This window comes from Agelaius phoeniceus, chromosome 18, assembly GCF_051311805.1.
Source record: "Agelaius phoeniceus isolate bAgePho1 chromosome 18, bAgePho1.hap1, whole genome shotgun sequence".
Taxonomy (NCBI): domain Eukaryota; kingdom Metazoa; phylum Chordata; class Aves; order Passeriformes; family Icteridae; genus Agelaius; species Agelaius phoeniceus.
Window position 1 is genome coordinate 485,886 of NC_135282.1, and position 22,959 is coordinate 508,844.

A 22,959-nucleotide genomic window follows, 5' to 3' on the forward strand; every position below is an offset into this window, starting at 1 on the left:
ATTGCATGAGATTTGCTTGGAAAAATCACTGGCACGTTGAATTTGCCTTCCCTTTTTGAGAGGAGTTGGGTTTGTGTGGTTTCTAGCACTTCTGCTGAGCGCCTCTAGGTGTCAGGATTATTTTTTCAGAATATGCAACTCTTATTTTTCTCAGCACAATACTATCCTGGTAAAACCCTTGTGAATTCCACCTCTTCTTTCGACAAACAGGAATGTGTTTATAAATAGGAGGCCATAAAGCCACATTAGTGGAGTTTGGCAGTTTTAAAGATGGGGGGAAGATATAAACATGGGGGGAAAAGCAATCTGTAACTGTGTATGTAACACTCACTGTGCTTTAGTTATTTCTTAATATTGTAAATTTATTAGTGAAATACATTTTCCCTGCAAGCTATCAACACTGTAATTTGGAATAATTAAAAAATCCATTATCATAGCATTTGAGCTCCTGGCAAACACTTATTTTATTGTTAAAAAGATAAATTACCATATGGAATCGAGTTTTTAGCATCTGTTTCATCGGCACGTATAATTAAGCGTTCAGTTCAGAGGATGCACAAAACATCTGCTCCACATTCAGCAAAGGCAGCAAAACACTTCAGCGGTGTTAGATCACTGCCTAAAAGATGAGAGTCCGTGAGATCCGCAGGTAATCAGCAGAAGAATTACTTTTAAAAGGCCTTTACGTTTCCTGTATCTTAGGTCAGCTGTGAGCAGACTTAGCAAGTGTGGCACAGGTAAACACACAAAAGGCAGCAGGTCCAGAGCGTTTGGAGATGTGAGAAGGAGCACTGCCTTCCACAGCCCCTGCACGCTCTGCCCTACAAACCCTCGGGCCTTTCACACAAGCCTGGACCACCAAAAAATAACCAGACCGCACTTGTTACAGCTCCTTCTCTCGTGACAATCTCCCACAACCGAGTTACGATTCCCCGTGGGATGGGAATTCCCTGGTGCGCACCGCAGCTCTCCCGCACCGAGGATTTCTCCGTGAGCCCCGCTCGTACAGACCCCTGCGGATGGCAGGAGCGCGTCCACAGGCTCTGCGGTGCCCGGCCCGCTCCGGAGCGGTGCCACACCGGCCGTGCCCCGCCGCCTGCCCGCCCGCTCTGCCTGTTCTCCGGGGCCGGGCTGCCCGCCGTGCCTGTCCCATCGTGCCCGTTCTGTGGGGCCGGGCTGCCCGCCGTGCCCCTTCCATCGTGCCCGTTCTGTGGGGCTAGACTGCCCGCCGTGCCCGCTCCGGGCTTATCGTGCCCGCTCCCCGTGCCCATTTAGCCGGACCCGCTCCCCGTGCCCATTTAGCCGGCCTGCTCTCGGTGCCCGCTCCCCGCGCCCATGTAGCCGGGCCAGCTCTCGGTGCCCGCTCCCCGTGCCCATGTAGCCGGGTCTGCTCTCGGTGCCCGCTCCCCGCGCCCATGTAGCCGGGCCTGTCCCCGCTCTCGGTGCCCGCTCCCCGCGCCCATGTAGCCGGGCCTGTCCCCGCTCTCGGTGCCCGCTCCCCGCGCCCATTTAGCCGGGCCTGTCCCCGCTCTCGGTGCCCGCTCCCCGTGCCCATGTAGCCGGGCCTGCCCCGTCTCTCGGTGCCCGCTCCCCGTGCCCATGTAGCCGGGCCTGTCCCTGCTCTCGGTGCCCGCTCCCCGTGCCCATTTAGCCGGGCCTGCCCCGGCTCTCGGTGCCCGCTTCCCGTGCCCATGTAGCCGGGCCTGCTCTCGGCTCTCGGTGCCCGCTCCCCGTGCTCATTTAGCCGGGCCTGTCCCGGCTCTCGGTGCCCGCTCCCCGCGCTCATTTAGCCGGGCCTGTCCCTGCTCTCGGTGCCCGCTCCCCGTGCTCATTTAGCCGGGCCTGTCCCGGCTCTCGGTGCCCGCTCCCCGTGCCCAGGCAGCCGGGCCCGTTCCTCCCCTCACGTCACGGCGCCGGGCGGGGCGCGGGCCCGGGCCCGAGCGTGCGCGGTGGGCGGCCGGGCTGGCGGGCGGGCCCCGCGCAGGGAAGCAGCGCGGAGGGCGGCAGCGCCGCGGGGCCGCCGCGGGGATGAAGGACCGGCTGGCCGACCTGGCAGAGGTGGGCGCGGGCCCGGGGCGGCGGGCGGGCGGGCGGGATGGCGGCTCCGCGGGCCGGGCGGGCCCCGCTCCCGCCGGGATCCCGGGGCTCTGTGCCGCCCTCCGCGGTGTCTGCAGCGCGCCCTGCTCCGCTGCTCCCCGGCCGCTGCCGAGCGCCTCGGGCGGCGCTGAATTGCGCTGAATTGCGCTGAATTCCCCGGTGGTGCCGCGCCGGAGCCGCCCGGGTTGTGGCGGGGTGGGTCGGCCCGCCCGGCAGCTCCCGGGCCGTGATGCGGCAGGAAAGCGCTCTGCAAGCCTCATTTTCCGCGTGTTTACAAAATGGTAGCTGCCTCTGTTTATACGCTCTTTTCCTTTCCCCTACTTGTGCTTTGGAAACAGTATCCTAAAAAAGAAGGGAGAGTCTAGGGACAGGCAGCATCCGTCTGTCTGCAACAGGATATGGCTTGGGTAGAATAAAAGGATATTTGAGGGTTTTTGTTTTGGGTTTGTTTTGTTTCTTTCCTGAAAAGGAATGGAAATGGAGAACGCACAGGAGTTCCTGTGATAGTCCCAGTACTCCACATATGTGTGGAAGTTGGGCTGTGTTGAGCTGCATTCGGGTCTGGGGCTCTTTCATTCTGGATCATAAAACACATTTTGGAAGCTCCATCTCTAGTGATGGAGTTACCAGTCTCTTTGTCTTCCTCTCTGAAAGGGTGAATAGGCATTGGAAGAGTTTTAGGATTATTAAATTACAGTTTCTCTACCAGGAATGATGTTTTGGAGTCATGCCAAAACACCAGTGTCATTTCTTTCAGGTACAGTTATTCCCTTTCCAGGCTGTGGGAACATGGGCCAGATTTCGGTGCTGGTGCACACTTCCTAGATAGATGAGGCAGCCAGCAGTGATTCAAATTTGCTTTATATTTATAGTTCTGTACCCGCAGACTTAATCCTGTCCTGTGTCTGTAAATGGAAGAAACCAATTCCACACCCTGCCACACCCCCCACTGACAGGGCTGAAAGTGTTTAATGCAGCTGAACAGAGGAATTTGTAAGGCAGCTTTAGTATTTGACATCTCAAAACATTACTGCAGTGGGCTGCTTTTTAAATCTATATGGGCCAGTATTGCTGAAGTGCTTCATGTGCTCATCAATGTCATTTCCACTGCAGAATTAATGAACACCTTAGAGACTTAAACATTTTCTTCTAATTAGGAAAATATTTGAACATGAAAGGAAGGTTAAAGTTACTGCAGATCTAGTCTATGTTTCATCACAATTAGAAGTGTGTAGTTGACCTGAAGTTTTGTAAAGTTGCATATCCAAGGGAGATGGATATTCCCATTTCCACGGGCAGCTCATTGAAGTAGCAGCTTCCATCTTACATCTTTATCAGAAATACCAAAAATATAATGATGTTGTGAAGTGGTTTTCCTTTTATAGGATGAATGCTTTGAACAGAGATGCCTGACATGTGGATGAGATGCTCTGAAAAGGAATAGTGAATCCAAAGAAATAACGTGTTAACTCTTGCTTGCCTGTTTGCCAAAGCGTTTAGGTTTATTAATGTAGTTTCATTGCATTGCATTTGGCTAACCATTAAGAGCAGAACATAGACATTGTGGTTTTCAAACAGGCCTAGGCCTGCAAAGGTTTCAGGAGTAGCTATGCCTCAGCTCTTTCCTTACCATGAGGGTTTCCTTGTTTCCTTTGGGCACACCTCACCTGGGTGAGGTGGGTCAGCTCTCTCCATCCCCACAGAGCCTCGGTGCTGCACAAGGGGTCCCAAGGATGCCAGCCTGCACTGGCCTGCTCTAACTGAGCACACCATTGCCTTCAGCAGAAATGCTCATTTCCCCTCTCCTCGTTTGTGTGCTCCTGTATTTTACTGGGCAGCCAGCAAAGCATTTTGCTGTTAGTTTTTCCTAGATCATTATAAGGAAGAGGGAGAAATGCTGCCTATCAATGTTTGTGGTTCATTGACACAACATTAACATAACTGCCAGATATTTTTGTCAGTGCACTGTGTTTAGGCTGTTAAACAGTTGCTGGAGAAAGAAGTGGTTGATGACATGCAGATTATATAGCCTTCAGATAATGCTGCTTCCTCTTGTTTTCTTGGCTCAGAGAAGTTTTGTAAACTATGTGCTTTTTGAGAAGACAGCCACCATAATTGTAATTGTTCAACTTCAGGGGGTTATTTTAATGTCATTTCTAAATTACTCTAAGCAGGCCCAAATTAACCTCTTTAAGCTGTTGGAATTGTCTTTTAATGCAATTAATGGGACAGTTGAGCAAATCCAGACTGGTTTTAGTTATTTTGAGCACAGTAAGTATAAGATAAAAAGGTTCTCTGATCCAAAACACTGCTTTCAGTAGTGGTTTACAGTAGGTGTTTAGGGCAGAAGAAAGTGAGTAGCACCTAGCTGTGATGGCAAGATGTGCTCCCAGCCTTCAGTGGTTTGCTGTTCACAGACACAGGCCCACCTGAAAGGGCTCTAAAAGAGCTGAACAATCCAATCCATGTTCAGACCTTCAGCTGAGTACAATCCAATCCATGTTCAGACCTTCAGCTAGTTTCAGGTATTGCAAACAGACTGCCTTTTAAAGTCTGGTAATAAAACTTATTCATACTTCCTTGTTGTTCTGTCATTTCAGAGGGAGGTTGGACATAAACCTCTGCTCAAGCTGGGTTAGATCTCAGCTTTGGGCTGCATAGTCCACATGGCTCCAAAATTTCCCCCTTGTGACGTGCTGAAGGGGATGCAGAGCTGTCTGCTGGAATCCAGTTTTCATGCTTGATAGGTGAATCATTTAAAATACTTGATTTTTATATTTCTTTACTCATGAGTGTTAATGAAGATCTGTTACGTGTAATGTTTGAAAAATGAGTCGTACATAGCAAGTTCATATTTGAAAAATGAGTAGTACACAGCAAGTTCTGCAAGTTCATCTCTGACTGCAGCTTTTTTTAAGCAGGACCTGTGGCTGGACCAGAAGTGCATTGATTTTTCCCTAAACACTCTCTTGGCTGGTGTCTCAGTGGCCCCAGAGCTGTCGAGGAGCAGGTGGAATGCCTCGGTCACAGCGGCTGGGGCTGTGGAACGGGGTGGTGCGGAAGCAAGCCCAGGGTGAGGCCTGCAGCAGGAGGAGCCCGGCCGCTGTTCATGCCCGGGTCAGCTGTGACAGGAGGTGCTGAGGGTGAGCCCGTGCCCTCAGAGCACTGTGAGCTGCTTTACTGGGGCTGGCAGGGACTGACCTGCCCCTGCCCTCCTCGGCTGCTGGGGCACGAGGGTTCCTGGCACACGGGTACTGTGGGGAGAGGCTGTAGCTCTGGTGAGGTACTCCTGGGGGCTGCTTCCCTGGAGAATGGTCAGCTATGGCCAGCAGCCTGCCACAGGAGCGAGCTGCACGTGATCTGCTCTGAGAAACTGCGGCCTTGGACGGAGCCTCAAGGGCAAGAACAGTCACGTTTTTCAGTCAAAAGCTGTTTCCAGTTCCAGAGGTCAGTCATTACAAAGAGATCTCCAGACTGGGTTATTTCTGCAGTTCTGTAAGGCAGTGGGAGTGACAGAAGCTTCATAAACCATCAGGATAGCTTCTGCTTGGAGCTGAGAAATGACATTGGTGAGAATCTCATGATATGCTGAGGATTTCTGTAGTTTAACCCTGCTGGCAGCCAGAGCAGCACACGGCTGCTCCCTCGCTCGCCCCGGTGGCATGGGGCAGAATTCCAGAAGTGAGAGAACTCATGGATTGAGAATAAAGGCAGTTTAACTGGTAAAGTAAAAGCTGCACGCAAGCAAAGCAGGAAAAGGAATTCCTTCCTACTTCCAATGGGCAGAAAAGCAGAGCTGGCACACATAACAGTGGCTTGGGAGGACAATGCCTGAACACTAAAGGTGCCCCCCTTCCTTCCTGCTGCAGCTTCATGCACCGAGCATGATGCCATGTGCTCTGCAATGTCCCTTGGGTCCCCTGGGGACAGCTGCTCCCACCCGTGCCCCCAGTCCCCTTGGAGGGGAGCAGGAAAGGCCCTGCCTCTGTAGGTCTGTAATGAAATGTCCCTGTTCATCAGCCCTGGCCCGCACAAATCCCAAACACAGCCCAAACACAGCCCGTGCCAGTGCTGGGGAGAGAGTTAACCCTGCCCCAGCCACAGCAGCACAAACCCTGCTGAGGCTGGATGGATTTCACAGTCCCTGAATGTTTATGGAGCTGGGTGTCCCAGACTTGGAGTCCCAAGGTCAAGGTATGAGCTGCAAACAGAGTTTATTAGATTGCACTTGGCATTGACGTGAGACTTTTTATCAGCTTCTTGTGATACTGCTTGTACGGGGGAGGTGAAGTCCAGGGAGAGCAGTGTGCTTCTGCTAAACTCCGATAAAAGGGAGTTCTTGGTCACAGCAGTTGAAGAGAGTCAGCACATTAGCTGCATTTTAGGTAAGAGATTATTTAAGAATACAGAGAACAGAGGCTGACAGACTTCTCAGGTGTCTCAAGTGCTGATGACTGAGGTAGGCTGTCCATAAATCCTTGAACAAATTGATCTGTCAGTGGTATCACTGCCCCCAAGTGGGACAGTGAAATACACGTGGCACAGGCTGTGGGCTGGGAGTCATGGTCAGCTGCCTCCCAGCTGAGCATCTCCACATTTCTGAGTCACATTGCTGTCTTTCATTCATTCAGGATTCACTCAGGTGTTACTGATCTGATCCAACTAAAAGCTGACATTCTGAATCCCTTAGTAGATGGTATTTTCATTATTTTTAGTTCAAATAGCTAAATACAGGATGCAGTATGAACAAGCAGAAGAATTATCCTTTACTCAGTAAATACAAACATAGATAGTTCTTCTGCACAGATAATGAAATTAAGTGTCTTTAAAGTGTAGCTCCTTTTTAAACATTAACTTAGAGCTTGAGGCTTGGTAGCAGCGCAGTCTTGGGAATGGTAAAGTTGTGGCTGACTCCTTGGGGCACAGACTTCCTCCCTTGTTTGTGTTGAGCAAGGCTGTTAATTGATGGCAATCTGTGAGGACAGATAATTGGAGTTCTGGCGCTATCTCCCAACATGAGTAAGTTACCGAGCCCTGGTGGTGGGTCCGGGAGGGCACTGACATCTCCTGCCCGTGTTTCTCCTGGGGCATCTTTGTTTCCCCAGAGCACAAACCCAGCTGGGCTCTGCCCCGGGGCTTTGTGCATTCCCTGCGTTTGCAGGAGAGGAGCTGGCACCGAGTCTGTAACTTCTCCCTGAGGGTTGGGCCACTCCTACATTGTGTTAATTGACAGTAACTTCTTTATAAGATAATAGCAGTGTTTGACACGGGATTAAATTCAGAATTGTCATGCAAACAATGCGTGTATCTCCTGTAATTTAAGAAAACCAGAACTAAACTTCTTGGGTAATAGGATCAGAGGTTAGGAGCAGAAAGTGGGTGTTAGGAGATCAGATGGCCTTGTAAGAAAAGAAAGGTGTCTTGTAATGAAAGTCCCTTAATGACAATTATCTTGTAGCTTGTTCTTTTCTAACAGATAACCTGCTGACTGTTTGTTAAGGGTAACATTTTGTTCTAATTTTCACCCACTGCACTTCAAACAGTCTGTGCTCCAGGAGGGAATGAAAGAAGAGAAGGCTGAACTCTTTTCCTTCTATGATGCACATGAATTGTGTCTTTACCTGTGATAAAAGCTGGGATCCGTGGGTTGGGCTGGGGAATGGGGCAGAGCCTGGTGTCTCACCCATGTCAGGATGCATTTATGGTGTGGTGCAGGCTGGCTGGGGCTGCCCTGGTGGGAATGGGGCAGAGCCTGGGTGTCTCACCCATGTCAGGATGCATTTCTGGTGTGGTGCAGGCTGACTGGGGCTGTCCTGGTGGGAATGGGGCATTTCTGGCCTGGTGCAGGCTGACTGGGGCTGCCCTGGTGCGGGCTGGCAGCGCTGGGCAGGGGCAGAGCTGGGCATGGGCTCTGTCCTGGCTGCCCTGGGCTGCTGCCCTTGGGGCACAGGGGCTCCCAGCACTCAGTCACTGCTCTCTAGGAGTCTCCTGACTCCTGGGGCTTCTCTGCTGGTTTGCTTTTAGATTGCAGCCCTTCCCTGGCTTTGCAGACTGGTGATGGAGATGTGTGTGCTGCAGCAGAGTGGCAGGGCTGGGGTTTCCTCAGAGCATGTCCTGGGGTCAGTGTCACAGATTTGTGCTTGTTGTCTTTTACAGTATAAAGGAAATGAAGATGGGGAGACAGTTATCATCGAGAAAGACCATTTTATGGATGATTTCTTCCAACAGGTAAAGTTACAGTTTTCACATGGATTGAAGACTGAGTATTTCTTCTCTGTGCCTTTTAATTTCAGTAAATAAATTTCAGTTAATTTCAGGTTTAACAATTCATCTACACATCCTCCCCAGTATGGTTGATAATTATATGCCAAAACAAATGTTGCTAATGCTTTGTTAGTTTATTTCAGGGTATTTTCTGTGTTTATTGCAGAGAAATGTTTTTAATTTGCTGTCAACAAGAAATTTGCTAATGAAATTTTGAAATAGTTTTTTATTAGGAATATTAGCACTTGAGTTTTTGGCCATTCAGAATATATTTGCTATTACCAATACTGGGTTTTAGTTTAAAAAAAATAATTACAGACTGTTTAAATGTTGACATTTCTGCTGGGATTTCTTTCTGATGAAATCTACTACTACTTACAGATGAAATAGTTTGGGTTTTATTAGCAGGGGTTTTTTTGGTTTTTTTAAAAAAGATTTCCCCTAAATTATTCTAATGTCTTCTTTGTCATATTTCTCTTCCTCTAGGTTGAGGAAATCAGAAATAACATAGCAAAAATAGCACAAAATGTGGAAGAAGTGAAGAAGCAGCACAGCATTATTCTGTCAGCACCAAATCCTGAAGGAAGTGAGCAATAATTTTTAAGATGTCACATAAGTGTGGCTAGATATTCTGAAATATTGTTTGCATATTTTAGCTGTCCATAAGAATAGAACTTCAGATGTTCAGAATGCAAAATGTAACGCTAAGTAAACATTTTCATTTTTAATTTGAATTAATACTTTCGTTTGTTTATTTTGACCTTTTTAAAGTATAATTTAAAAAAAATGTGTATTCAGAATATTTCTCCATTATCCTAGACCAAAACTCAGTTTAATATGGGTGTTTTCCTTCTGAAGCAGAGAGGTTGCTTAGGTTTCTTCTAATCTGTGGAAATGCTGAAGTTGTTAGCTGCAGTTTGTGCTCTCAGATCTTTATTCCTGTGTGGGGCCAGGGTCCTGTGTGGCACCAGGGCCAGCTGCTCTGCAGTGCTGCCAGTTCCACGTGCAGTTCCACTGCAGAGCTTGCAGTTCCACGTGCAGCCCCATTTTCAGAGGCTTTACCCCAGAGCTGGAAGTGCAGTTGTGCTCTCCCATACAGAACTGGGAAGTTCAGGGCCCCTGCCCAGAGCTTGGCCCTGTCCCTGGCCCAGCCTTGTCTGTGCTCCTGGGCAGGGCTCAGAGAAAAGGGAACAAAAGATGCTGAGGTGTTTGTTGTGTGAATGTTGCAATGCTGCCTTGCCAGTTATCTTGTGACTTCATCTCAGTGGTGGAAACTGAATTTGGGGTGTTATTTTGTCCTGTTTTCCTTGGTGAGTGTTTGCATTCCCACAGCTGATTTTGCAGCTGCTTTTTCAGGGTCTGGGGTTTAACCAGGGCCCACCTGGCTGTTCAATGGCAGCACCTGTGAGCAGTGTGTGTTCTGGGGATGAGCACAGCTCCCCGTGTTCTTGGGGATGAGCACAGCTCCCCGTGTTCTGGGGATGTGCACAGCTCTCCATGTTCCTGTTCTTGGGGATGAGCACAGCTCCCCGTGTTCTTGGGGATGAGCACAGCTCCCTGTGAATGCTCTGTTGGAAGCCTCAGAATGTCCCAGGTGCTGCCTGGCACAGGTGTGTCACTGAGTGTTAAAGCACTGCACACATGGGACACAGCACTCACAGAAAACGGGAGAAAAATCCCTGCTTTCACCTGCACTTACAACTCAGGAGCATTTATTTTCTGACTAGCAAATTGACATTACCCTGAAAGTGTGAACAAAACTGTTTGTCACCTGGTTTAGTTGAAGATTTGGTAATAATAATACTGCCCAGGTGTAAGCCTGTCATGAGAAGGAAGCACTTGATGGTTGCTGTTACAAAAACAGTAATTTAGGAGTTGTACTGAATGAAATTCTGAGATTACAAGGTGGATTTGTAGACTTGCTGACTTAATATAATCAATCATTAACGGTTCAAAAAATATATTTTTTTAAAAGGAACAAAGGAAGAACTTGAAGAACTAAATGAGGAAATCAAGAAGATTGCTAATAAAATCCGGGCCAGGTTAAAGGGTAAGTTGTGAGGACAAGTGAAACTCCTTGCTTTCAGAAATTACCTAGAAAATGACAATGCAAAGTAATTCCTCCATAGGGAAATGTCTGCTGCACCTGAAGTGCTTTTTGGGGAGATGATATTTTGGAAGAAGATTAACTTTAACTGCAAAATGACACCTTTTAAAATTTTTCCAGTGTAATGGACAGTAATGTGACTCTGTTAAGAGTATGATTGAAGCAGTTACTGTGTTTAAAGATCTCTACCAATTACCACAATTATTTTAAAATTTTACTTGTATATGCCACCCCTCTTCCCTGAAATGTTACGTCTCTGGGGAACTTGTACCTTTAAAAAGTAATAATAATATTTACAAAGCAGTTGAGCTGTTAAATAACTGACACTGACTCTGTACTCTTGTGTTGTTCCCAGCTATTGAGCAGAGCTTTGATCAGGGTGAAAATGCCAATCGGACATCAGTGGACCTCAGGATCAGAAAAACACAGGTAGGCTCCCTGCAGCCTAAAGAAAATCAGGGGGTTCTGTGGAGAATGAATTTAAGTGCCCTGAACTCATGTCAGAGCTCCTGTGCTGCTCTGTAGGGCTGCGAGTGCCACTGGGAGGTGCTGTGCAGAGCTGTTGCTGTGTGACAGAAATGGCCCTTTCTGACACCCCTGTCTGTCCCTGCTGTCCCTCCCTGATGCTCTGTCCCTGTGTCTGTCCCCCTGTCCCCTGCAGCACTCGGTGCTGGCACACAAGTTTGTGGAGGTGATGACCGAGTACAACGAGACGCAGACGCTGTTCCGGGAGCGCAGCAAGGGCCGCATCCAGAGGCAGCTGGAGATCAGTGAGTGAGCCTGGCTGCCCCAAAACCGACCTGATACTTGTTCAAACCAACCAGTTACACTTGTTGGTAGTGCCCCCTTGTTCAAACAAACCAGTTACTTGTTGGTAGTGTCCCCTTGTTCAAACCAACCAGTCACTTACTTGTTGGTAGTGCCCCCCCCTTGTTCAAACCAGCCAGTTACACTTGTTGGTAGTGCCCCCTTGTTCAAACCAACCAGTTACACTTGTTGGTAGTGCCCCCTTGTTCAAACAAACCAGTTACACTTGTTGGTAGTGCCCCCTTGTTCAAACCAGCCAGTTACTTGTAATGCCCCCTTGTTCAAACCAACCAGTTACTTGTTGGTAGTGTCCCCTTGTTCAAACCAACCAGTTACTTGTTGGTAGTGTCCCCTTGTTCAAACCAACCAGTTACTTGTTGGTAGTGTCCCCTTGTTCAAACCAACCAGTTACACTTGTTGGTAGTGCCCCCTTGTTCAAACAAACCAGTTACACTTGTTGGTAGTGCCCCCTTGTTCAAACCAGCCAGTTACTTGTAATGCCCCCTTGTTCAAACCAACCAGTTACTTGTTGGTAGTGCCCCCCCCTTGTTCAAACCAACCAGTTACTTGTTGGTAGTGTCCCCTTGTTCAAACCAACCAGTTACTTGTTGGTAGTGCCCCCTTGTTCAAACCAACCAGTTACTTGTTGGTAGTGCCCCCTTGTTCCTTATCCATCAGTGTATAAAGCCTCAGAGATCTTGGACAGCATCTCACAGCGTGTGAGAGAAAAGAAACAATTTTACTGCATGGCACAAACTCCTTGATATTACTCTTTTCAGAACAGCTGTAAAGAAAAGAGAGAAAACTCAATAATTTCCTTTAGATTGAAAATTATTAAAGAAATTATCTTTTTCCTTTGCTTCATTTACTTCCAATGTTGCAACTTTAAATGAAGCATTAAGAAAAGCTGCATTCTGAAACAGCAAGTGTTATTAAAAGCCATTCCAAAATTAACATGGCTAACGGGATAACAGCTCTTTTTATGTGGTTCCATTTTTGTCTACAAGGACACTTCATCTGGCATGAAATCAGTGCTGCTGTTATATGTGCTTTAATTATTTGTTGACTGACTCACATATGACTTGCTTCCAATTCATTATTAGGAGTATTTAGAAAGGTTCCTGACTTTACTTTGAAGCACAGTGGAAAGCGTCTTGGAAAGTGTCTCTACCTTGGAAAGTGTCTAAAAAGTGCCTAAAATTAGTCTTTTTTTTTAATATGCTCTGTAGAAATGATTATATACATTGCTGAAATGGGGAATGCTAACAGGGGAACTGGCAAATTACAAGAAAATTTTACTTTTCAAAGTAAAAAATGTGCTTTTCAAGTTTGTCATTAGCCTCTCCTGCTAATTGTTGTTTTTATCCCAGCCGGAAAGACCACCACTGACGAGGAGCTGGAGGAGATGCTGGAGAGCGGTAATCCTTCCATTTTCACCTCTGATGTACGTATTTCTGGGCCATCGCCTGTCGCTGCCCTGCTGCCTGCTCCCGGAGGCTGCTGGCGCTCAGGCTGTCCCTGTGTCCCCCTGTCCCTGTCCCAGATCATTTCAGACTCGCAGATCACCCGGCAGGCCCTGAACGAGATCGAGTCCCGGCACAAGGACATCATGAGGCTGGAGTCCAGCATCCGGGAGCTGCACGAGCTGTTCATGGACATGGCCATGTTTGTGGAGACGCAGGTACGTGGGGCTGGCCTGGCCTCGCTCCTCCCGTGCCATGGGCAGAGCAGCTGATGAAGTTCAGGTAGTGCAGATTTAGAGTGGCTCTGTGATCCTAGACTGTGATTAAAGTACATGGAAATCAATTTAGGATGTTCCTTGTTTTGTTGTGGACAAATTGACCATCTCAATGTCCTTACCCTTTCAGTAACTGACCACAGACTTGCCTTCCAGTCTGTATATTTAATATTTTTTCCAATTTGATTAATTGCCATATGCTGGAACATCTCTGGGCATGTTTAAGTAAGAAAACCTATCTTGTGGAATGTTGTTAATTCTTTGGGGATTTTGGGTTCTCAGCCTCAGTGGAATAACATGTGTGTCAGCAAGGCTGTGTGCACCTTGCACCTCATGCAGGAGTGCAGTTCTGTGTTCACCAACATGAATGTAAAGGGCTTGACAAGTCCTTCAAGTATTCATAGGCTTTGTCTTGACATGCACATAAATCTGTTCTACTTTTAGTCTTTAAATACCAATTATCCAACAAAAGTATTCTTAACCTTGATGTTAAAATGGTTTGACTTCTGCAGGAAAGAGAAAAGAATAGTGTTAAAGAGAAACTTGCCTGAAAAGCAAGTTAGAGGAGCTTGCCTGTTTTTGTGATTGGGTTTTGTTCTAGAAGTCCTTTGTTGTTTTGATATTAAATGTACAGCCAAGAGAAATTGGTAGCAGGTTTCTTTTGAATTACACACAAACAGAAGTTACTTGTGCATCATTCTGTAATGCTTTGCTGTTTCCTGCTGCTGATTATTTCTTCTGCTGGACAGAGACCCAGGTAACATATTTGCTGTCATCCTTCACCAGTCCTCCATTTCACTGCCCAACGCCATTGCTCATAATTGGTTTGAGTTTGTCATGCCCTGACACCCCAGTCCCCGAGCAGCTCACATGTGTGTCCTCCCCGACAGCTGAGGGACCTTGTGTGGAGGCAGGGGGTGTCCCCCTGTCCCCCTGCAGCCTCTCAGGGTTCTGATCCCAGTGTGCCACTCAGCTGTGGCTGCTGGGGCCTCCCTCCCTCGCTCCCTGCACACCAGGGATGTTTGCAGGTGCTCTCTTCTGTTCTGCACAGGGAGAAACTCACCTGCCCCGCTCATGAACGTTCCTGGTTCCTCAGAACTGGCAGCCCTTGCTTCTCATTCCCTTCTTCCTTCACATCCCAGCCAGAACAAATGCCATCCCCAGTGTGTGCATCATTGACTGTGGAAGTAGTTCTTGATGTTCTAGAGCCTTTCTTTTAGATTGATTAAACAAAGATCTGTGCATTCCAATAACTTGGTTTTCCTTCAAAATTCCATTTTAAGGGAGAAATGATCAACAACATAGAGAAGAACGTGATGAATGCCACAGATTATGTGGAGCATGCAAAGGAAGAGACAAAGAAGGCAGTTAAATATCAAAGCAAAGCACGCAGGGTATGTTGTCTTTCTGTCATTGTGCTCGGCACTATTTTAATGTAGCACAGCAGCATTTCCAATGTGAATGGCTTTGCTGTAGTTAATACTGAAAATTTATAATACCAGCAGAGGACAGACACTTCTGGGACTGTGAGAACAGATCATGCACACCTAAGGGTTGTTCACAGTTTTCCACTCAGAACTGCTATTACAGGGTGTAAAAACCCCAAAAGAAGAATTAATGTATTATTTCAGTGGATGAATTCCCATCTTTTTCTTATCAGCTTTCACAATACCTTAAGTTATTCCGATTCTAAATATCCTTAAAAGTTTCTGGCTGTTTATCACAAGTGAACTTACCTGAATTTAAAGCTATAAAATCAATTTGCTAGCAGAAAAAAATAAAAGTGATTTTGCTGAACAGGCTTATTTTTTAAAAATTCTGCTTTGATTTTTAATGATTTCAGATAAATTAGGGGAATCTTCCCTCTGGAAAGGGTGTGGCATTGTGCCAGACACTGAATTTGTGAAGGGCTTGATTTCAAAGGAAGGTTCTGGCACTTTCCAGGGCACTTGCTTTGTTTCAGTATCTTTCTTCCCATCAGCCACCAAGTAATATATTCTGATATCAGACTACTAAGTAGTTTATTTTTGCATTCCAATTTCCCCTTCTGATGTGCTGTGCAATTGGGTGAGGCTCATTCTGGTGAGCTGGATTTGAGGGAATAATTCATTTTCTATAGATGGAGATCCACCCAGAGATAACACATCTGATCCCTTAGAAAAGATCTTTTCAAAGTGTTCAAAGAGCCCAATTAATGTCCATGTAAATGGGGCTTGTGTCCTCTCTGATAACTGTACAGGCATTAATCCATGAGTTTACCTGTTTAAAAACCTTAATTCTTACATTTGCAAGATTATACAGATAAATTTATCTCAATTTAAGAATATGGAAGGCTTTAATGAAAGTGCTTGTGGATCTAAAAACTGCTTGAAAAATTGAACATAAATGCAAGTGTTAATGTGCCTAATATTTACACTGCCTTGTTTTTTTGACAGAAAATGGTGATAATTATCATTGTGTCAGTGGTGTTGATTGCCATAGTAGCTCTAATAATTGGTTTGTCTGTGGGTATTCGGTGATGCTTGGATAACCTCAGCATGCATGGCTTCCTGCCACTGTGGCAGTAAGTAACTAATCAACTAATTTCTAATTTGGCTCTTGTGTTCTCTGTCTCGTTCTGCTCCCCCTTCCTGTCCGCCCAGTGCCCTGGTGTCCCTGCTCTGTCACCCTGCAGGACCCTGGCAGGTCCTGTGTGTGCTGTGGCTGTGCAGGGACCCTGCTGGGACCTGCCAGGGCACTCAGAGCAGGAGGTGGCAGCCAGCAGCCAGGGCTGGCTCCCAGCTCCTGCAGTTACTGCTTTTGTGCTGAAGTTCACATCAGCAACACTCTGGAATACTAAGGACACTTGGGACTTGATCCAGTGGGGGTTTCTGTGGGTTTAAGTAGAGCTTTTAGATGTCTGCAGCCATGAACTTGGCTATTACGGCTTGGAGAACATCTTCCGTTTCTTACTTTGAAGCTGTTTATTAATGCTAGCCTAATGAAACAGTGGGAGATGATAACAGTGTGTTTAGGACATGGGATTTGTCTCAGTGTCCGTGTTGTTCTGTAGTGAAGTCCCATTTCCCACCCAGACAGTGCCTGGCCAGGCCAAGCAGGCAGTAGCAGCTCCCTGCTGTGGGTGGGTGCAGCAGGATGCAGCTTGCAGCATGCCCAGAGCTGCACCCAGAGCACCAGGAGCAGGGCCCAGTTCAGACAGCTCATCAGAAATTCCCATTTCTGTACTAACACCCTTAACATCCACAAGGTTTGTGGTTGGGGGCTGGAGATCCTTCTCAGCTCTGGTGTGTGGGAGGGGGGCAGAATTCATGTGTCATTACCTGCAGTCAGGAACACCTGCCCCAGCCACACCCTGAAGCATTTGCACAGCAGCATCTCTCCTTTTTTAACCCTTCAGCTCTCTGAGCTACTGTCTGCAGAGTTTTTACTGACCTGGTGAGTTCCACTCAGGTGCAGCTGTAAGGGCTTGAGCAGGCTGCAAATATTTGTCCAAGGAGGGTGGCAGTGAGCAGCGACTTAGAGTTGACCTACATCTGTCTGTCATTATGTTTGCAGGAGTTGGGCATGAGTAATAGCCAATATTCTGTACAGGAACATAGGGAAATGTTGCACAGATGCTCTGTCCTGGGACTATGGCTACATGTGTGTTAGAAACAGGAAATCATAGCAGTGATTACTGCTTAGGAAGAAAATCCCAGCACTCAGCCGGGGTGTCAGTCTTGCTGTGGCTCTGAATATATTTCATTCTGTTTCTGACAAAGTATTTCAATCTTAACTTTTCTCTTTTTTCCCTGCAGAAATTGATGTTCATAATAATATGTGTAACTGTATTGCTTCTGATACTTGGAATTATCCTAGCAACAACTCTGTCCTAGCAAGCACATTCCAAGAGTTACCAAACTTCAGGAACTCCAAAACATCTTCAGTGAAACCAAACCTTTTCCACAGATGATGCCTTACCACGATGACCTGTCACTAATGGCTAAAAGTGAAAGCAGAATCACTCTTAATGTTTACTCACAAATGAAGATCAGAATGTATCAGGGGGTGTGTGGATTTTACAGCATAAACTAGACACTTGTGAGACTGAAACTTGGTTTTGACCTAAAGTAACTTCGGGTTTTTTCACATCTCAGTGTTACAGTTGCAGTAGGGAGTTGAGAGACAATATATTGAGTTTTGAGCGTTTGGCTTTTTTTTCCTATTGCTAACCTAACTCTAATCATGACTTTAAGTACCTTGCCAGTGCTGCCTTTGTTAGCACTCTTGTGAATATTTTTATGAGATGTAGCCTTGTGTTTAAGTGTATTAATTATTTAGTCACCTTAACCTATTTAAACCTTATGCTTTTTCTCCAACAAGTGCTAAAATACCTTATCCTGAAAGGACTACTCCTTTAACTGCCTAGTGCATTACTTGAGAAGAAAAACGAAAAAAAGCTTTTTTACACTTGCCAGTTTTTTAATTTTTTCTGTCAAGGTTAACTGCTTTAAATGCTTCCTTCATGGTTAATAAAAAGTTAGTTGCAACATTTCTGGAGAAAGCATACAGCTCTGAAATGCTGAATTTGCACTTGGGCAGGTAATTTTACAGGTAGTTCTTGTGCAAAGGAAACATGGATCAGTTTAGCCTTATTGCTTACATGAATATGACAAAAATGACTTTGTAAAGCCAAATCAAGTTTCCTTGTTCTGGAGTTTGCTAATGTTGATGTATGAATATAACACAGGGGGATGAGCTCCCCCAGAAGAGTCTGAAACTTAATACAAACTAAGACACTGATTTGTTATGAAATGTGTGTGGCTATAACATGGATGAAGTGTTTTGGTGTACACATGCCTTTGTAATGCCAGCTTGCACCACTTGAAAGCTTCAGAGAATTCAAATGTACCCAAATAACTGCATTTAGTGTTACAGGTTATTTTTGTATTTTTGTGTGTAAAATATTTGTAACTTGGGTTTGTGACTCCTCGTTGTTTAAGCATATCCATGTAGATATGTAGATACTTTTACACTCTAAGAGAAGTAGAGGAGAGGATGATTTGTGCCTTTTTAAACATAATCTAAACTGTACTCATCGATGTGTTCAGATATTCAGCTCTCATGCTGACTTGCAGTAACTCAGTCCTACCAGTTTAGAGTCCTTAAACTTAGGTTTTGTTGGAAGTGTCTGAGATCAAAGTTACTCAGTAAGGGAGAATTCAGGCTTCACAAAATTCAGCAAAGTTTACAGTTCCTCTTGTGTGTATGAATATTCCTGCTTTGCTGTCCAGGTATACTGTGAATATGCTGGAGCTATTCAGATGTCAAACATGTTTAAAGAAGAAAACAATATTGTTATTATCATTATTATTGTTATTATTATTATTATTGGTCTCTTTTCAAGTCAGCCCTAAAGAAGTCGCTTGAAAAACTCGGCTTCAACAATGAACAAATTTCTTTTACCTCTGAGTCCAGAATGCTCACTGATGTTTGGGAGGAAGTTTACATGCAAAGTAAGGAAGGATTGGTTGCCTTAATGCTCATTCTAGGTAAATATCTTTTATTCTGTAGTTTTCTAGATTTTTATCAGTAAATATTATTTATACAGATATGCAAATTAGATGGGGGGAAATCACTCCTGCTGTTTTCCAGCTGGTTATGTAAACTGACCCTCAGAATCCTGTCCTGTTGAATTTTTCTCTCTGTAATGCAGTAATCTGCCCATCAAGACCAGAAATTGGAATAGGCTACTCCACAGTTTTTACTTCTTGTTGAACAGCTGCCTCAATGAGTTTGTTTTAAAGCAAAACAGACCTTTTCACATGGGCCTCTTTGTTTGGAGGTCGGAGGGGAGTAAATCTCTAACCTATGCACTAATAAACTCATCCAGCGAGCCTGCTGTGTCTGCTTTGTGTCCCTGCTGTTCCTGGCGCCCCAGGAATGCTCCAGAGTGTTGGCACTGGCTTACAGCAAACACAGGGTAAGGTGGCATCTTCTCTGCAGCTTCTTAGCAAGAGAGGTGTGGAGATAATTGTGAAGAAAACAATGGGATATGTTAATTTGAGCTGTGCCCATGGGGAAGATTTTAAGAGAAGTGTCAATGTAGGAAACCCCGAGGCTGCAGTGAGTGAGTGCTCTCTTCATACAGAAATATTTGTGGCAGCTCCTGGGACAGTCTGACAGCAGTGAGGTTTTTGGGGTTTTACATGCAGAAGGGGGAAAGCAAAGCCTCTGGCTGCTGGCAGGGGTCAGCCAAAGCCATTGCACTCAGAGCTCCCTCCCAGCCTGTGCCCTTGGTGCTGCAAATTTCAGTGGGTCGGGAAGGCTCTCAGGAAACACAATTCATTCTAGCTGTGTTCTTCCAGGCTTCCCTGGGATTTCTGAGTCCAGCACAGACCAGTCTGGGCCTGAGTGCAGAGAGAAGCTCTGGGCTCTGGAGTGTATTTAGTGACAGCAATTGAGCTCCAGTCCCCTCTGCAGCATCAGCTGAGAGCTGCAAGCACGGGAGCCTGGCTGAGCAGCCAGCAGCTGAAGGAAGAAATACAAATACACACATTAAAAAATCCCAACAAACTGCTCCTAACCGTCTGAAAAGCTGCAAAAAACCCATTTCAAAACATCCTGGGTTCCAATCAGTTCATACAAGCACACACTGCATTTCCAGCTCACACGCTTGCTCTGCTCTTGATTTTCCCTTTTGGCAATTTATTCAGAGTAGAGTTAGTGGGTAGAATCTCAGAGGAGAATAAAAGCCAGTGTTTTGAGAACTAATGAAGTAATTATCTAAAGCATTATTTACAATGATTATTTAGAAGATAATGAGACCCTTTAATTATGTTTGTTCTGCATAGCTGGCCGTTCAATAATTCAGGATGTTGCCATACAATTTTCTCTGTTTACTTTGCACATTTTTTGTTTAGGAAAACGTCACATTTTGGTGCTGAGTGTGAAGCACAGATCTGGGCCCTCTTCTGGGCATTGTTTGTCACATGAAGATCACTGCTCAGCTGGGCTGCCCAGGGCCTTTTGGGCTCGGGCCTCTGCCGAGGGACAGAAGAAATGAAGGGGGAAATGCAGCTGCACCTGTGAAAGGCTGCTCTGGCTTCATTCCTGTGAACTGGAATATTTCCATACATTCATTACTCCTCTGATGTTCCTGTCAGCATTCCTCTCACTGGAGCTGAAGCCTGACTTGCAGTTTATTTTCATTTTGGGAGCTGTGATGAGGATGTTTCAAATGTGAGGGTTTTAAAAAGAGCTCATTAGTGCAGGGGAAATTCAGAGCATCATTAACATTTCAGTAGCTAATAACAATTTCACCGCAGCTGTGAACGGGCTGCCAAAATAAACAATTCTCCTTAAGGATAAAGGAGTGGAGGCTTCTGCTGCGAGCTCCTGCCTGCAGCAGGGAGGGGAGCACGGTCAGACACCACGAGGGACCCCGGGGGCTCATTTAGGGCCAAACCAGGGATGTGCCACTGCTCCAGGAGCTGCTGCAGGGAGGCTGAGCTCCCCTCAGCCCTGCCCCTCTGAGCAAGCAGCACAGGGAGGATGACAGCTGGATGTCACTGGAGTGCATTTAAAATGGGTAACCCAGCACCTTCTGAGCACCACAAAAGTTACAGTTCAAAGGGGTTACTAAGCAAGGCAGGGTTAGCTTTCACATGGCTGCCCTGCAAAAAGCCTGACAGAAATGCATTAATACAATTAATTGTGGATAAAGTGAGATTCTGAAATACCTGCGCAAGTGCAAATGAGCTGCTTCAGTTCAGAAATCCCAGCCAGCACCTCCAAAGCTTAGGGGTGAGAGGAGAGAAGGAAAGAGAAAGGGAAAGGGAAAGGAGCAAGACTTTGGTCAGGCAGAGGCTGGAATCCCAGTGCCAGCCTCTCACAGAGAAGGTGTGCAGAGAAATGAATGTATGGCAATGTTCACAGGAGGGCCTGGGGCTGTCAGCTCACTCTGGGTGTCTGGTGGGGCTGGGCTGGGCTGGCTTTGGGAAGCAGCAACGTGTTTATCCCCACAACAAATAATCCACAGCAAGGATTTAGTTCAGGGTTTGCGTCTCTCTCCTGGGCTTCCCATGGGGCTTGCCTGGCCTGTTTTTATTCTTTATTCTATTATTATATCAATTTTTATTTATTAATAATATGTTTTATTATTATTCCCCACACCTGATATCACCATTTGTGGGGAACTGGTGTTACTGTCCCAGTGCAAACATCCTAAACATCCATTGTTTAAAAAATCACAGATCCTTTCCATGTCCTCACGTTACAAACCAGTCCCTGCCTCCTGAGCTGCCCACCCAGAGCTACACTGATTTTAAATAAATTCATTTGCGTGTGTGGAGGGTGCATTTAGATCCTCCTACAGTGCAGAGCTATTTCTCACCACATATTCACACAGTGAATGAGGCTATTCCTCAATAGCCACTGAGGGCAGGGTTTAAAAAAGTTCACCTGAAATTAGGTTCAGAACCACTGCAGGAAAACCACAGCAAGATGAACAGTGGGTTTTAAAGGGCCCAGCAGGACAGGGAGAGAAGGGGAGGTGTGAAATGGGGAGAGAGAAGGGCAGGTGTGCAATGGGGAGAGAAGGGAACCTGTGCCATAGAGAGAGAAGGGAACCTGTGCCATGGGGAGAAAGAAGGGCACCTGTGCCATGGGGAGAGAGAAGGGCAGGTGTGCAATGGGGAGAGAGAAGGGCACCTGTGCCATGGGGAGAGAGAAGGGAACCTGTGCCATGGGAAGGGAGAAGGGCACCTGTGCCATGGAGACAGAGAAGGGCACCTGTGCCATGGGGAGAGAGAAGGGCACCTGTGCCATGGGCAGAGAAGGGCACCTGTGCCATGGGGAGAGAGAAGGGCACCTGTGCCATGGGGAGAGAAGGGCACCTGTGCCATGGGAAGGGAGAAGGGCACCTGTGCCATGGAGACAGAGAAGGGCACCTGTGCCATGGGGAGAGAAGGGCAGGTGTGCCATGGGGAGAGAGAAGGGCACCTGTGCCATGGAGAGAGAGAAGGGCACCTGTGCCATGGGGAGAGAGAAGGGCACCTGTGCCATGGGGAGAGAGAAGGGCACCTGTGCCATGGGCAGAGAAGGGCACCTGTGCCATGGGGAGAGAAGGGCACCTGTGCCATGGGGAGAGAAGGGAACCTGTGCCATGGAGAGAGAGAAGGGCACCTGTGCCATGGGCAGAGAAGGGCACCTGTGCCATGGGGAGGGAGAAGGGCACCTGTGCCATGCAGAGCTGGGCTTTGGGAGCAGTCTGGGGTTCAGGAATCCTGCCCTGCTCCCATCCAGCCCTGCCTGCCCAGAGCCTGGGGACAGCTCTGCCAGGCCCAGGCTGACAGCTGGGCACACTTGTGCTCCCTTGACTTTGCAGCTATTTATAGAGAGATTTTGTCAGAGTTCCCATTTCTGCAGTTCCCCCTAATGGGTTTTTGGGCATGGTTTTCCTTCCAATGTGAGGCAAATAAAACCATGGAACAAACCAGGCTTAGAAACAAAACATCAGCTCACAGGACAATAAAATGCAGCAAGTGTTGACATGTATTTTTAATCACAGCTAATGTGTTTATGTTTTTAATCCCTAAAATAACAGAAATTACTATAAACTTCAGGTGAGATTTAGGAAAATAAAGGCAAAATCTCAGTTGCCCTGCAATCCAGCTGGGTTCCCCAGTCCACCCTAGAGCTGGGCTTAGATTCCATATCTGCTTTCCATGCTTTGCCTCCTCAAAGCAGGTTCATTGCTAAGGCAAGCATGTGCTGACAGAGTGACTCAGCCCTGTGGGCCAGGATGCTTTTCTTGGGTTTCCATTGAGCATTCTTTTCATCCTACACAGACATAAATAAGTGCCCTTGATGACTTCCCTACCATTTATACTAGAGAAGTGAATGTGGCATTATTTTAATTGCATTTAAAATCTTTTCTGTGCTTAAAGTGGAGCTGTTTTATTAA

General features: G+C 46.6%; 1 protein-coding gene across 3 annotated transcripts; it reads left to right on the forward strand.

The window, feature by feature from the left end:
* The first annotated feature begins 1,912 nt into the window (after nt 1-1,912).
* Nucleotides 1,913-18,888, forward strand: STX2 (syntaxin 2). Of its 3 annotated transcripts, none has more exons than XM_054645794.2 (11): nt 1,913-2,058; nt 8,254-8,325; nt 8,848-8,947; nt 10,337-10,411; nt 10,824-10,897; nt 11,130-11,238; nt 12,646-12,719; nt 12,819-12,956; nt 14,297-14,407; nt 15,449-15,509; nt 16,811-18,888. In XM_054645794.2, exons 1-11 carry the CDS (start codon nt 2,029-2,031, stop codon nt 16,963-16,965), a joined length of 999 nt encoding a protein of 332 aa, XP_054501769.1. In that variant the 5' UTR covers nt 1,913-2,028; the 3' UTR covers nt 16,966-18,888. The 3 variants fall into 3 exon arrangements, with proteins under 3 accessions (XP_054501769.1, XP_054501766.1, XP_054501767.1); XM_054645791.2 differs by having other exon boundaries at nt 15,449-15,576; nt 16,811-16,950; XM_054645792.2 differs by lacking the exon at nt 15,449-15,509.
* Nucleotides 18,889-22,959: the final 4,071 nt, after the last annotated feature.

Coding starts and splice junctions, on each gene's coding strand:
- STX2 (XM_054645794.2), top strand. CDS start 2,029: ATGAAGGACCGGCTGGCCGACCTGGCAGAG. Junction 10,898..11,129: donor TCAGGATCAGAAAAACACAG/GTAGGCTCCCTG, acceptor TGTCCCCTGCAG/CACTCGGTGCTGGCACACAA. Junction 14,408..15,448: donor ATCAAAGCAAAGCACGCAGG/GTATGTTGTCTT, acceptor TTTTTTTGACAG/AAAATGGTGATAATTATCAT.